Source organism: Priapulus caudatus, unplaced genomic scaffold (genome assembly GCF_000485595.1).
Source record: "Priapulus caudatus unplaced genomic scaffold, Priapulus_caudatus-5.0.1 Scaffold1845, whole genome shotgun sequence".
Taxonomy (NCBI): Eukaryota; Metazoa; Priapulida; class Priapulimorpha; order Priapulimorphida; family Priapulidae; genus Priapulus; species Priapulus caudatus.
In genome coordinates, this window is record NW_014578906.1 from 30,102 (window position 1) to 45,646 (window position 15,545).

Genomic DNA, 15,545 nt, shown 5'->3' on the forward strand with positions numbered 1-15,545 from the left:
CGCGCGCGCGTGTGTGTGGGTGTGTGTGTGTGTGTGTTGTTGTGTGTGTGTGTGTGTGTGTGTGTGTGTGTGAGTGTGCGTTTGTGTGTGTGTGTGTGTATGTGTGTGTGTGGGTGTTGTCGTGTGTGTGTGGTGTGTTCGCTGGCGTGTAACAAGAGGTCGATATCTAAAGACGTAATCTAACGGGAACAGCCTATAAGGACGCTACAATTAAGGATCAGTAGTTCTATCCTGATCTACTGTCGAGACTCCGCTTCAGATTCTTCGTGTGCAACTCTTTGAAGTCGGCACACCAACCATCGCGCGTCCAGTGGGGGCGTGGTGCGTTCATGGCGGTACTTGCCACGATCATTTGTAGAATTTCCATAGCTTTATTACATTGACTAATTGTAAATTTGGAGTGGTGGTGTATGTGTTGTGGTAGTGTGCCGGGCGCGCTGCGCGGCGCGTGCCCGCTGCGCGGCAAGCCCGGCTAGCACGTGTTGTGTGTGTGTGTGTGTGTAGTGTGGTGTGTGTGTGTGTGTGTGTGTGTGTGTGTGTGTGTGTGGGTGGGTGTTTGTGCGCGGTGTGCATGATGGATGGGTATATTCGAGTCTGTAATTCTCACCACAGACGTAAGGCTAGCTATAACATGGTTAAGCGCGGTTTAGATGCTAAGCCCTCGGGTAGGTTGGTTACTGTAGTGTGCCATACACAATGCATGTTAACAATCTAAATTGATGGCATCATGAGAACGGCGACGAAAATGAAGGTGCGTGTGTGAGCGTGACGAGAGAAGGGGTAGATAGGAGAGAGAGGCGACGGAGAGGGAAGGGAGAACATGAAGAGAGGCGAAGGAGAGAGGCGGAGGACAATAGAGACGGAGGGCGGAGAGAGGGAGGGGGACCGATAGAGAGGAGGGCGAGAGGGGGGAGGGCAGGACCAGATAGAGAGAGAGAGGGCGAAGGATGAGGGAGGGGGATAGATAGACCAGACAGCGGACAGACAGCAGGGGTAGATGAAAAGATAGATAGCTGAACGGTATACGAACAGGATTGAGTTACAGACAGCATATGACGGCAGATAGCTTGTTACGTTTTCTGGCCAATCTGTGAACCGTTGTGACATGCGACATTCACAGAGTCAAAGCTTGCAATCATGGTTCACACACGACATCTACGTTATTATCACACCGGCGAGATAGTCCTTCCCTCCTCCCTCCTCGTAGTCTCCTGGAACACAAGAACAGTTTCGTGACGACGCTCACCCAGGACAGGGGCGGGGCGAGGGACTCTACGACAGTTATTTGCCAGCGCACCCAGGGCAGCATCATCAGCCAGGAGCAGGATTGTGTGTAGAGAAAAAAGCAACGCGTTTCGTCACGCGTGCTTTTATAAGTTTTGGCCCGTAATTCGGAACAATGGGTTGAGAGAATTTTGACAAATATTAACACGATATTGGCCGCTCCGTATGCTGTGTATGTGTATGTGTATGTTGTGTGTGTGGCGGGTGTGGTGTGTTGTGTGTGTGTGTGTGTGTGTGTGTGGTGCTGTGGTGTGTTGGTGTGTGTGATGTGTCGTGTGTGCTGGGGTTGGTGTGTTCCGCGCGATATGCCATACACGATCGGACAACTATCACCACCACCCACTGTTCATTCCGAAGCATTGGTGATTTCACGTTGGGACTGCACCCATAAGACATTCGGCCGCAAACCCTGCGCGGCCATGCCATGAACAGCTTTGGGTCAGTCTAAGGCGTACGCGTTGGTTGATGATTAGGGCCTCATATTTCGACTTATCATTATATGCGCGTATATTATTACTGCGATTCGGCTACTGTTCCCGGTTCAGTTCATTTTATGCGTAAGGAATTGTGTAGATTACGAATCTGGCTTGGGGCTTGCGGTTGTTTTCAGGGGAAACCTTACCGGGTTTATGGCAAAGCATTTGTCTAATGACCCACAGCAGAGTTTAATGATGACTTGCAAAGGCCGGGGTAGGCGATATGTAGGTTAATGCTTACGCTTTGTGTTTAAACCAGACTGCACAATCTAGGCTGTTTAGATGTGTGTTTTAGGTAGAGGTCTAAATACGATAAAACACCTTTCCATGCGTACTGTCAACCGTGGGCTACGCGAGCGTAGTTTAATTGTATATGGATAATTACATATATATGAGTAGCGATCAAGCGTTTTTGTGGAACAGCAACTGTTTTTGGCTACACATTTCTTGCCGTATACAATACATCGGCCGGGTCAGGCCATTCATGAAGGGATGATGTTTGTAGTCCTGGTGTTAACGCAGTAACACTCTTGGCATCGCTCAACCAACTGTTCTTGGAATATAGTTGGTTGCTGTCTGTTCTTATTTTGCGCTCGCACAGTCGGAGTCGCCCATCAGCTGATGATCAGAGAACTTCTAGCATCTGATGTTGTTACGTTACAGTTTATGCTCACGCTTCTGGCTAATCGCAACCAGTTTTGTCGTCTTCAGTCTGTCATGAAATCGATGGTTGCAGGGGAAGAGGCAGCGATGCGTGTGTTTTCGTGTGCTAGCAGCCATTGTTCCATCATACACGCGTTGTGTGTGATGCCGGCTGACGTGGAGGTCTGCCGAGCATTCACTTGCGTCTGTCTCATGCGTGAAGTGTTTTTGGAGATATTATTTGAAAACTTGCCGTTGGATCTGGAAAAATTCGCGCGAGGCTAGGCGAAGCGATGGTCGCCGGCTATACGGGACTCTGTGTAGAGGTAAGGTGTTGTGATGGTCGCGTGCGCGATATGGTGTTGGCGTCGTGATGTGTGCTATTCGTCCTCCCCTGTGATTCGTTTAATTCCATTTATTCCGCGTGTCCTGTTACTCTGTGTTTGTGAGGTGGCGCGTAGCGCGCCCGTGCGTGTGCGCGGTTTACGTGGTTGCGTGCAGTGTCCCATGCGCTTCGTGCCCGTTCGGTGCGTCCGTTCGGGATGGTGTGATCGCGGTTTTGCCCTTTACAACTCTCTGGGCCTCGCACCGACCAGTAGCTGTGCTGTGGGTAGTGGTCAGCGCGTTTTCGGTTTGCGTGACCCTATTTCCATCGCCCAGGCGTCGATCTGTGCGGCGTGAGATGTTTGGCCACGCAGCGGTGATGCTATTACGCTTAATGTTAGTTGTTGTAATCGCATTTGTACGGATATTACATCGCCGTAAACGCGTCTCGAACAGTCGTCGAGGAATTTGTCGTTGTCACCGCTAATCATATCCTTCCCGCAATTCAGTTTGCAGTTTACTTGCGGTCACTGCACCAGACGATACATACCGAGTGTGATTGTTGTGTGTGCTGTGTGTGTGTGTGTGTTAGGTGTGTAATTCGTTGCGAATGATTATAATTTAATTTAGTTGAACGTTAACCATTCGTTGCTAACCAAGCTTCTGATCTGCAGTGTAACGTTTACCGTTCTCCTAAACCTGGTTAGGCTGGCGCTGAGCGTCGATACAGAGGAGCAAGCGGTGTATTGAATACTCAGAAATATTTGCTGAAATACACATGGAACTTATAGATGTCACTCTCGCGCGACATTAGTGTAGTCCATACGTCATATAACTCGTGCTACCGATTCCTAGACTTGTGTGTAGTGACCGGGTTTACTGAAACGCTCTAGTATTCGCTCTCGTGGTTCAAAGTTAAGTATGATGATTAGACTCCGACATTCGAGCAAATTAATAATATACAAGAGTTATTCGAGGAGAAATGAACCTGAATACTTCTATAAGACCTAAAGTTATACTCGTATACGCAGTCTCTACTACCATACGCTTGCAGTTGTGGTGATACTGTAGTTGAAGAACGTGTGGTGTGGTGTGTCTACCAGCAGTGAGAACTAGCCTTAGAACCAAGACAAAGCAAGAGAAAGTACTACAATGGTCATACAGTGGCTGCATTCATCTCAAGACAGTTTAATGAATGGGGGTGTGTCGTTATACATCACCAGACGATAGCGACCCACCGAGTGTTACGATACTCTATTATGTTCGGAACTCATGTATGATTCTTTCCATCAGACGCTATTTATTATAATGTTTCTGAAGGATACCGTCACCGCAGATTACACCGATTACGCCTTTAGACCTCCCTAGTTTCAAAGCTACTGTACTGCACTGAATGTTTGTGTTAAGTTTGGTTGAGTTGAGCTGCTGCTGCTTTGCTTGCCTGCATGCTTGCTGCTCTTTTCTGTGCTGCTGATGTTGAGGATTGCTGCCTGCTTGTTATTGCTTTGCTTTGTCTGCGGCTGTGGCTGATGCTTCCTGCCTTTTGCTATTGCTCTGCCTGCTCGCCTAGCTGTGTCGCTACGCTACAGTACTGACATACGTAGCTTGCTTATCCCAATGACCGAAGCAATATTGCGTGCTTATTGCTGCTATTGCCTGCCTGTGTGATGCTGCTGCTCGGTAAGCGTGTGCCTGTTAGCCGTTGGCTGTGGTAGGATTACATAACTCGACTCGTTCCGCTCGCATGCCAGCGGTTGCGGTACTGGCCGTGGCGGTTTACCTCGCGTGATGCCCTCGGGCACTCCGACTGGCCGACGTAGCGGGGTGCGCGCACTCAGCTTTGCTATTTACAGTCCGCTATTAATACGGCCTTTGATGAATCTTGGCTCGTGTGCGGAAGTAACGGATGAGAGTCGGTTGTGCTGGTAATCACGTAGCTTGCCTGTACGCATAACTCGTTATACTCGGTGTGTCATGGTTAAAATGCACTAACGACATTCTCGGCTAGTTTAAGTCCTTGCAAGCATCTTTCGCGAGAGCGGTGTGTGCACTATCAGTCGTAACTGAAATATAACTACGCGTAAAGCCCTCTAGTCGAACCAGGACTGTGCTGATGATGTCACTCTTGCCTCGGCGATATTAAGCGACACCGCGGTGGTCGTGATGGTGATATTCGAGCGCTACAGGACTTGGAAGAGATAGTTCCTCTCTCATCATATAACAAAATAACTTATACTTCAGTCATAGCCCGCTATTCTGAACACCCACTCGAATGATTTATCTAACAATAAGTGTCTTATGCTTACTGGACATGAACTCTATTTGCCCTATTACTTAGGCCGTCGATAACTTGCTGTAAATAGCGCAATTAATACAATAAAATATAGCATAACTACTAGATAAATTAATAAATAAGATTTTACTGCAGCTCTGACGCTCAGTGAGGATAGTTGCGCATCATGATATATAACCGAACATTCATTATAACAGCGATGAAGTATTTGGATCGAGTTGATTCGGACGTCGCACGCGGATCATTCGATGGCAGGAAGAGGTTATACGACCTATCTATTGTCGACCTTTTGTTGTTTTGAATGTATGTTCGCGTTGTGTTTGAGACCCAGATTTGTGTTTGATTTTGAGAGTCGTGACACGGAGTTAAAATTGTATATTGTGCCTGTTATGATATGGTGGCGTTCTCGAGTAGAATTTCTGTCTATGCTATAAGCTGCTAAGGCAATCTGTGTTAGTGGTGTTGACTCGAATGTTGGTGTTAACTAGAATCTCGCTAGTGATTCATTATCGGCTAGGCATATAGGATAGTTTTGCCTCCTGAGTGGTTACTCGCCGCGATTGAACGTTAAGCAGTATAGACGTATGCTAGATTAGATGTAGACGATTCGCAGTGTAAGCCAACCACTCAGCTTAAGTAGACACATATGCAACTAAGATGAGCCCTAATCAGTAGTATTGAGGCATATATGAGACTGCGCATCATCAATTCACATCATTATGCTCGTAGCAATACGCAAATAAGTATAAGGATAGATAGATAGATAGAGTTATAAGTAGACGTAGATCGATAATTTGTCGTCAGACGTGACGATGAGATTTCTCATTGTAACTGAAGATAGATAGATAGGGTTGTGGACGTACGATAGTATCTGCAAATACCCAGTCTTGGATGGTTATAGTTATTGTTGAATTTTTCGTTATATTGTATATAGTCTTTATTCTCAGCATTATGATTATTTGGGATGCTAGTGTTGAGTGTTTAGTATCTTGAATAGTATTAGATTGAAGTAGTTAGGCCGTTATGTAAGGTTAGGGATGTAGAGGATGTGATTTTTAGCATAGATAGATAGATAGATGAATTATTAGGAGTTATGATGGATTATGGATAGATACGATACGATGATAAGATAGATAGATAGATAGTAAGATAGGATGAATAGATAGATCGGCTAGATAGAGTGATAGAAGGGGTTATAGGGTTAGTCATTTATAGATAGTGTAAACTCGCCCGCTCGCAAGTTCGCGCGTGCTGATAACCGGGTGTGCTCGAGATATTTCTCGTACTGCTTCTCAGACTGTGACTACTATATCAGTCGAGGAGTAGAATAACTAGCGCTGACCTCGCTTCGGGTGTGCCATTAGAAGTAGTGAAGTGGGATAGTCGTGAACTCCGCTAACGTGGCAAGCTTCGACGTAGTGCCTGTAGCATTAGTGTTAGGATTAGGTACGGGCGTCAGGTTGAGGTAAATCCCTCTAGGGTTAGGAGTTAGCGGCTTAGGCGTTAGATATCAGTCGCCAGGAGGGTTAGGGTCTCCATCTGAAGGTTCTTTGCAGTTCATGAACTATCTGTCCCATCACTATAGATAGAAATTGTTTGTAGATGCACAATGCCTTAATATTAGCGCGGGCGCAGATATATATGTTTAAGTGCTAGGGGTGAGTCGGGTGCGTGTTGTCCGATTGGGGTTTAACCGTTAGGGTTAACCGTTATGTTGTGACGTCATCCCGCTCAACGGTTATCACGCTGAAACCTGCCGCTCTTACGCCCGGGGAGATAGCCACACACGCGCGACAATTCTGTTTGGCTAAATATTATTGAGTTTTTATGTCAATAATCAGAGCACGTTTTTCGGCATTATGTCATTCCCGTGCTCTCTCCATGACTGCAATCACAGAAGCTTCTGCTAATAACAGACGTTTGAGTGGCGATTAGCTACTCACTGCTGTTGACGCTAGTAGGAACGTCGTGTGTTTGACACTCTGACCTGATGTTCTTACGGTGGTGTATGCGAATTGCGTCACAATGATAGATGTCGTCGCGCGTACGCCGAGAAAATTCGGGAGATGCAACGGGTAAACTAGACAACAGAACGCCAAAACTTGTAATCGTGCATGATTTCATTGGATTTGGTGATACGAAGGTTTCTAGACATTTTATCGTGGACTTTAGACAGATTGCTGTTACTCAAAGCATAACGTGTAGGTATCATGGGGAAAGTGGGGAAAACACTGGAAAATTCTCGCAATAGACGCTTTAAGACTTTGGTAGTAATCACATTTCGTGTTTATTTACCATTATTTTTATTTATTGAGACGTTCCAAGTGCCTGTGGTTCAGCGTGGATGTGTATTGTCATCGGAATTTCGTCGGTATGATGCTATCAGGACTGAATAATAGAGATTATCGCTATTATTTTCTCTCTATTATTCGCTCCTGGTTCTATCAGTATGTACGCAATGATGCTATCTATTATTCGCTCCTGGTTCTATCAGTATGTACGCAATGATGCTATCTATTATTCGGCTTCCTGGTTCATCAGTATGTACGCAATGATCTATCTTTATTCGCTGCCTGGTTTATCGAGTATGTACGCAATGATGCTATTCTGTAGGCGTCAGATGCGCGTGATTAACGTCAGATCGATGAGTGCACGCTGTATCGGTAACCGCGCAGGCTCTAGAGATTGTTCGCATATATCGAGAGCCTATTATTATTAGGTGATTATTAGCTCTTGTAAATATATATCTCTCGGCCGGCCGGCCAGCGATCTGCGGGCGAAGGTGCGGATAGAGAATAATGAGAAAGAGAGAGGGGGAAATAGAAAGGGGATACACAAAGGAAAGAGATAGGCGGAAGAAGGGAGAGCGACGGGAGAAGAGAAAGAAATGAGAGAGAGAAAAGAGCATATATAGATGATGAGATATAGAAAGACAGGAGGGGTAGAATGATAGAGATAGAAATAGAGGCGAGCCGGGCGGCGTATGTTGACAGTGGCGTGGGCGTATAAACGGGCTGTATTTACATTCCCGATCTTTATTTTGGAGTAAGAAAGTCGCGCGCTAACCACTGCTCAACCTCCCACACGGTTTCGTAGCCAGTACGCCGGCGGCGGGCGTGATGTGAAGCGGCCGTATCCTCTTTAGTATTCCTTGTGCTTAGTCAGTCAAGTTCACTGGCCCCGTTCTTGCCTCCCTGAGTGGCGGGCGGCTGGTGCTTTTTTTTCTCTCCTCCCGCTCGTCTCTCTCAGCGATCTTAGTCGATCCTGGACTTCATCGAGCTGCCGTCTTTGCTGCGCTACAAATCTTTTGAGAGTTTCAGATCGATGCGGTTCGCCGCGCTGATCCCGGTTGGCTTCAGCGGAGCCTAGCTTCATCAGGCAGAGCTATGCGCAAGTGTTCTGCGAGTGTGGCGTGTGTGTGGGGGGGACGTGGGCAGAGAAGAGAGAGCGGGTGGCAAAGGCTTGCTGCTGAAAAAAGAAGACACATGAACAGGTTCTTTCTGGTGAGGATGTCAGAGAGTAGAACTGTTTGCTGTCATGCGAATTCGATAAGCGGGCGCTGAGAAGTTGCTCGAGTTCCGTGTTAATTGTGCGCGCGTGCGATCGTATTCTCTCTGTACGCATCTTCGCGCAGAACTTCCGTAGAAACCGCGTGGCACAACGACCTTGCCCCATCTAAAACACGAGCCACTATTCGCACGACATTTTCGCGGCTCGTAGCGCCGAGGCGCCTGGCCAAGTATAACCAGCTTTAGGTCACTTTACATGGCGCTTGTTTTCTGCTCCTGCATGCACTGTCGGTCCTAGCTTTGTCGTTGTTCCCGTTTGCGCGATTATACGCGAGATAGATGGTCTTCGGATCGTGACTCGTGTTGAGCTGGCGGGCATCTGCGTGAAACGGCTCGCGCCCCGCCGGGGTCTCATCTCGTAAGCGGAGATTCGTGAGCGCCGACTGCATTGTTGTTGTTGCACAGTGAGTTCGAATTGCCCAACGCTAACAGTTTCGCGGCGGTCGTACAACGTTCCGTAGCTCGCGCCGTCGTCGCACTTGCTTCGTGATACAAACACCGCGCGCCGGGATCTCCACGGCCTCGCCGTACGCTGTACGCCGCCGATAGAACTCGCATTTTACTTGACGGCGTGTCGCCGACTCTTCTTCTACCGTCGCTGAATAATTTCGCCCGCAACTTGAATATTTTTATCTTTATGTGCGAGGGCTTCCTGCGTTGGCCTTCGTCATGAGGACTTCGGTAGGTGTGTCGCTGCAGATAACGCCGTAATTCGCTACCAGCTGTCGATAAAAGCTGAAGGAGAGGCACGCGGTGCACGCCCACGTCTGATTTTGTTATTTTTACAGCCTCCCGCGGCCATACGTTGCTTCTCGCAAGCACTCCCACTATTCCTGTATTCATTGTTTACTCGCCCAGCATCCCTGCATCATTTTTTTGCTCGCCCATTTAATGCATCGATTGTTACTCGCCAGCATCCCTGCCTCCTGGCTACTCGCAGGCCATCTCGCATGATTTTGCGGTTTTGCGCGTTTCGCCGAACACTTCCAGCGGCGGTGAATAATGAGGACTCGCTCGGAATTAATTTCTGCACGCTCTATCTCTCTCCTCTTCTCTCTCTCTCTCTCTCTCTCTCTCTCTCTCTCTCTCTCTTTTTTATCTTTCTCGTCTCTCCCATCTCTCTCTTGCCTCTTTCCATACTCTCTCTCTCTCTCTCTCTCTCTCTCTCTCTCTCTCCTCTCTCTCTCTCTCTCTCTCATCTCTCTCTTCTCTCTCTCCCTCTCTCATCTCTCTCTCTCTCTCTCTCTCTCTCTCTCTCTCTCTCTCTCTCTCTCTCTCTCTCTCTCTCTATCTATCTATATCTCTCTCTTCCCTCTGCCTCTCTCTCTCCCTCTCCCTCTCTGTCTCCATTCCCGTTTTCTTTCCGTGTTTTCTCTTTCTCTGTAGCTATCTATCGTCATCACTTTTTCACGACGCTCTTCCTATCTCGCTAACTCTCTTTCTCTGCATCGGTGGACAGAATCCTCTCGACAAGCGTGAACGTACGCGCAGGCGTGTGCACGTGTGCGTGTATGCCATTGCGGTAATAGTGCGTGGTCACGCACAAGCGTGGTGTGTCACGCACAAGCGTGATGTGTCACGCACAAGCGTGGTGTGTCACGCACAAGCGTGATGTGTCACCCCGGTGTCTCACGCACTACGTGCTTACATTGCAGGCAACCGTGGTCGGTCCACTGTCTACCTAACAACGACATCGCTTCCTACATCACCGACTGCATCGAGGATAAGATCGTGCAGCCGCTAACGTTCACCGACGATGATGACAAACCAGAAATGCCTCAGAGAATTCGAATTAGAAATTAGGCGCGCCTTAGAGGCGCAGCAGCACGAGCAGCGACACGAGTGATAGAAAGGGTGATAGGAGTGAGATAGAGTGATAGAGTGAGGCGGAGTGATAGATGGGAACACGCCCGAGGAAGATGGGGAGGAGTAGAAGATCAGTAGGAGCGCAAAATTAAACATCTATGTGTAATATAATAATATATACATAATGTATGAATGCTCGAATATACATTATATTATACTGTTCAATATGAGCCGCAAAATGAACCACCACCACCACCACCATCAACAACAATAACATCATCATCAACACCAACAACAACAACATCATCACCACCACCACCACCAACAACAACAACAACAACAACAACAACAACAACACCAACAGCAGCAGCAGCAACAACAGCAACATTATCATCACCAACAACAACAGCAGTAGCAGCAACAACAACAACAACAACAACAACAACAACAACAACAACAGCAGCAGTAGCAACAACAACAACAACAACAACAACAGCAGCAGTAGCAACAACAACAACAACAACAACAACAAATACAACAGCAACACCACCAACAACAACCACCTCAAGCAGCAACAGATTCTAGTCCCTGATTCGTCCAGAGAGCAAAATATACACTACGTAAAAGCAGTTCGGTTTACTTCTATAGTGACGACGTTGACCAAAATTTAAAGCACCCGACGAAGACGAAAAATAGCGGCTATTCGTGTTTACATGTTATATTTTTTATACCATACACTAGTGCGTGAATGTCGGTGAATATGTAGTCGAAGGCTGTGACATAAATACTGCAACAACAAAAAATCTAACCGCATTCCTAACCCTACTCGTATTTTTATACTGGATACAATTTAACTTTGGTTCGCGAGTATTTTGATACCCACTTAACAAAAGGTTATTTTAATTGACACATACGGGGTAAGCGCTGTCGCATGTATCCATCTTCAACACAGTGAAATTTGCTGTTTCCATGAGCCTTGTGATTGTTAACGTGACTGGTGGGTATGCAAATAAAAACTAAAAATGTATATTAGGACAGTATGAGTGTATTCGTTCGATTGTAGTCTCGTCTAACATATCAGGTTATGACATTTCTTCGCGTAATTCCTTATGCTGTCTGTTAGCATATAGTTAGACAAGCGATTACACTTAGCTAATAGTAATTGCGCCTTACAATTCTTAAAGTCAAGCATTGGAATAAAGATTTTCCAAAATAAACCATTCGTTATTAGTTTTTCTCTACTTTTATAGTGTTTCATTTTGTGCACCAGCATCCATAAACGGAGTAAAGAGAAGTGCGATCTTCTATACCTGGTTCTTAATTTTTCTAATTTAACATCGTAATTACTAATGTTAGTAATCATCCTAATTTTATTCTGTTAATTAGATAGCTCGAAATGACATTTGGGACATAAGGAAAAAATGAATTATATTAAATTAAAAAAATTAAACGTGAAACAATATATCCTCCACTAAGATTTGAACCTGTGTTCTCTATGTCTTCAACAACCTGCTTAGTAAATTGCTTAGAAACAAAGTTCAACATAAAATTAAGAAAGCAAAGGCTAATTACTATACGGAAAAGGTTGAGGACCACAAAAATGACCCTAAAAGATACGGCAGACTTTAACGAGTATAGGGATGAAAAATAAGGAAACCAGTAACTTAGGCGAGGTAGGGCTAAAAATTTGAGAAAATATATGTTTTGACAAAGCAATTGTTGCAAATAATTTTAATAAGTATTTCACAAGTGTGGCCTCAAACTTGGTAAACGATCTACCACAAAAGGAAGGGACGTATGATGAGATTAGTCTTCAAAATTATTATAGGGACAAAGGCGTAGTAGAAAATTAATTTACTTTTACAACGGTGGGAGAGGAAGAGGTACTACGGGTGCTGAAAAACATTAATTTATAAAATTTATAAAAGATGGATCAAACGTATTTTGCTCAGCTATTACACATGTAATCAATATGTCATTCATCCAAGGAAAAATCCCTGATGACATGAAGGCAGCAAGGGTCATTCCGATCACCTTCTACATCAGTTATTTGGCTTACTACAGCAGAGATAACACCGAACCAATTTCCAGTTAGTCTAATATCCATTGCCGATAGTTTTTAGCTTGGCTAGTAGAATTTTATCTTGATTTTTATAGCCTGTACCTCATGGCTAGCCTTGTCATCCAGTGTAGTGGACAAACCGACAAGTATGAGAACATAAATATTAACATTGGTTAGGATTTAGGGTTAGGCGTTAAGTACGTACGGTATTTTTATAAATTCAGCAATTTTATTGTATGATGTATGTATTATATATGATGGCCATAATGCCTTAAATTAAATAAATAAAATAAAATAAAAATAAAACCAAGCTAGAAAGACATTCACCCGCTTTGCCGGCGCCAGTGTCGAAAGTTATGACCGCGCCACATTGAAAGTAATTTGCAAATCTAGTGATATAACCTCGGAAGGGCTCGTAAATGTTAGCCTTCAAAGTCCAAGTGACTATATCGCAATACGAAATCTATTATTATAAAATCTTGTTTTTATTTCTCCTAACCTATTCGATGTTGATCTTTTTGCTTATGCAATGTTGGGTTTCCTTATCATTTCTTGTTTAGATACATTATCATTTCACCATACCAACAGAATAACACTAATAGTAATAAGTAACAGTAACAACGACGTTGGAAGTAAGATTAAAAATAAACGTTTATAATATTAGCTCTTTAAAAATAAATTTCCCTCCAGTAATTTCATGTCTAGAAGTGATGAATTAGGAGTCTACTAGAATAGGTTAATATCACGACTACCTGTATAATCATGCTCCTGACAACATGAACAAATACATACAGTGACACACGTGTACATGGCATATATGTACGTGGATACGTTCACGTAAATACGACATTAAGCAGAACAGTGACAATCTTCTGCCTGTGCCAGTGCTGTGTCATGCGACGGTGCATAGTATACCAATAAATTGGTCCATAATATTTATTGGTCTACTTGTGTCGTGTTGTACGAGTGTCGGCGTAAATACGCACCCGCGTCCGGACACAGTCGTGGAGGCGCACTCTGTTTCATCAGCGGTGCGGCAGCAGACGGAAGCCCAGGCGAGCGAGGATGAATCCTCCACGCGGCCTGCCCACTGTGTGACGAATGCTATTGCCTGGTTGCCGCGAGAGACGAGTTCCTCGCCCATCTGCTACGCGAACACAAGTTCGTCATAGGTGAAGTGCACCAGGTTGCCGACATGAGACGGTTAAGGCGTTGCTGCGCGTTGGGCTTTGTTGAAGTGACCTCGCGTCAAGATGGAGAAACGTCATGCGTACTTTGTAACCGTCATACCTAGCACGTGCATAATAGGGTTAGGATTAGTTTTGTAAAGTTAGGTAAGAAATAGGGTTTAGAATTACGCTGATGATGGATGATTATGTTGATGTATGTATACGGGGGGGGGGGGTCTAGTTTTTAAAGGTGCGAGCCGGTACAGGAGGAACTGACATGGATTTGTCTGATTAAACTACCTTTTACTTTGCGTGTTGTCTTCACACTGACACATTATGGTAATATTATATATTATAAGTGAATTGTCTTTATTAAGGCTATCCAAACTGCAAGTAGTGTTTGTATTAAAGTTATTTTTCCAAAACCTCTATCTAGATATGTAGAGTACTGGAAGGAGAAATTCCAGGTCAGTCCCTTGACCGAATTCTGTGGTGTCATCAAAACGAACAGCAAGGAAAACTGATCTAGGTGAGTTGTCACTGTAGATTTTTTTGTAATTATCTGCCCAGCTGTGCATAGATTAGCAATAGTCTCCCAAAATTGCTCATTGTTTACTAATGCCATTTTATTGTCATTCTCTTAAAGGGCAGGAAGAATACTATTTCTTACTCTGTGACGTATTACCAGAAGATAAAGAACTTCGTGAGAAGTTACAGAGAAAGAAGCTTGTGAGTTTATGCTGTTATGTGTGCAAAATATCAAATTGTCTGTTTTTTGAAACTATGGGATAACTACTGAGTGAGAAGGGAAATGCACAGTAAACAATTGAAGCTTTACTGTGAATCATAAATAAACATTTTCAATGAATGAATGAATGAATGAATGTGTGAATGATTACATGAATAAGTGGCTGGATGAATAGGTAAATGAATGAATGAATGTGTGAATGATTACATGATAAGTGGCTGGATGAATAGGTAAATGAATCGAATTGAATGATGAATTAGTGAATGATACCTTGAGATAAGTGGCTCGGATGATAGGTAAATGATCTGAATGCAATAAAAAGAAAGTAGGAGGAAGATCAATACTTGGCGTATTATGCGCAGGAAAGCTAAACCAGCAACTGCAGTGCTTACACTTGTACTAGAACAGATTTTTGTTGCCGCATCTTATCCATGTCGGCATGCTGCTGCGTCGGTTAGTGGCACTCATCGTCCATGACGGTTGTGTGTTTTGTAGGAGGATGTTCTGATTCAGCAAGAGAAAGAGAGGACAAACTCCAGCTTCAGTCGTGGCTGCCTATTCTGCAAGAATCAGTTCTCGGGATCACGGTAAGATGGGGGTGACATTGAAGCAAAGTTCAAGTAAGATCAGTACAAAATCCCAGAAAGACTAGAGCAAAATCAGCAGTAAGTATACGGAAAATCGCCAGTAAAGTTTGGTGCAAAATCACAGAAGGTCCGTTAGAAATCACAGTAATATTGACAGCCAAAATCACGTAAGGTCCGTTGCAAAATCAGCAGTAATATCACAGCAGAGATCACATGTAAGGTTCCGTGCAAAATCAGAGTAAATGATCACAGCCAAATCAAGTACATATCACGAGTACTGTCCAAGCCAAAATCACAGTGAAATACCAGCAAAACCACAGTAATGATCACAGGTAATATCCATGCAAATAATCAACAGGTAATAGTCACAGCAAAATCACAGCTAATGTCCCTGTGCAAAATCACAGTAATATCACAGTAATGTTCCGTGCAAAATCACAGTAATATCACCGCAGAATCACAGTAATATCAGCAGGCAAAACTCGCAAGTAGGTCTGTTATAAATCACGGAGTAATGATCACAGCTAAGCTCGCATGCAAAATCACAGTAATGCTCACAGTCATAGGTCAGCTGCAAAATATCAC

At 44.6% G+C, this 15,545-nt stretch overlaps 1 protein-coding gene and 1 long non-coding RNA gene across 2 annotated transcripts in view; both read left to right on the forward strand.

Moving 5' to 3' along the window:
• LOC106817739 overlaps window positions 1-11,115 on the forward strand; it is a 12,416-nt gene extending 1,301 nt beyond the window's left edge. Inside the window, exon 2 of the long non-coding RNA XR_001395098.1 lies at window positions 10,244-11,115. This is a non-coding gene — a long non-coding RNA (uncharacterized LOC106817739). The remainder of the gene's footprint in view (window positions 1-10,243) is intronic.
• A 1,251-nt stretch (window positions 11,116-12,366) lies between these two features.
• LOC106817737 (zinc finger protein 277-like) overlaps window positions 12,367-15,545 on the forward strand; it is a gene marked incomplete at its 3' end in the record, with an annotated part of 5,286 nt that continues 2,107 nt past the window's right edge. Inside the window, 6 exon segments of the mRNA XM_014822421.1 lie at window positions 12,367-12,484; window positions 13,524-13,659; window positions 14,062-14,147; window positions 14,149-14,154; window positions 14,272-14,354; window positions 14,869-14,960. Coding sequence (XP_014677907.1) covers window positions 12,367-12,484; window positions 13,524-13,659; window positions 14,062-14,147; window positions 14,149-14,154; window positions 14,272-14,354; window positions 14,869-14,960 — 521 coding nt within the window.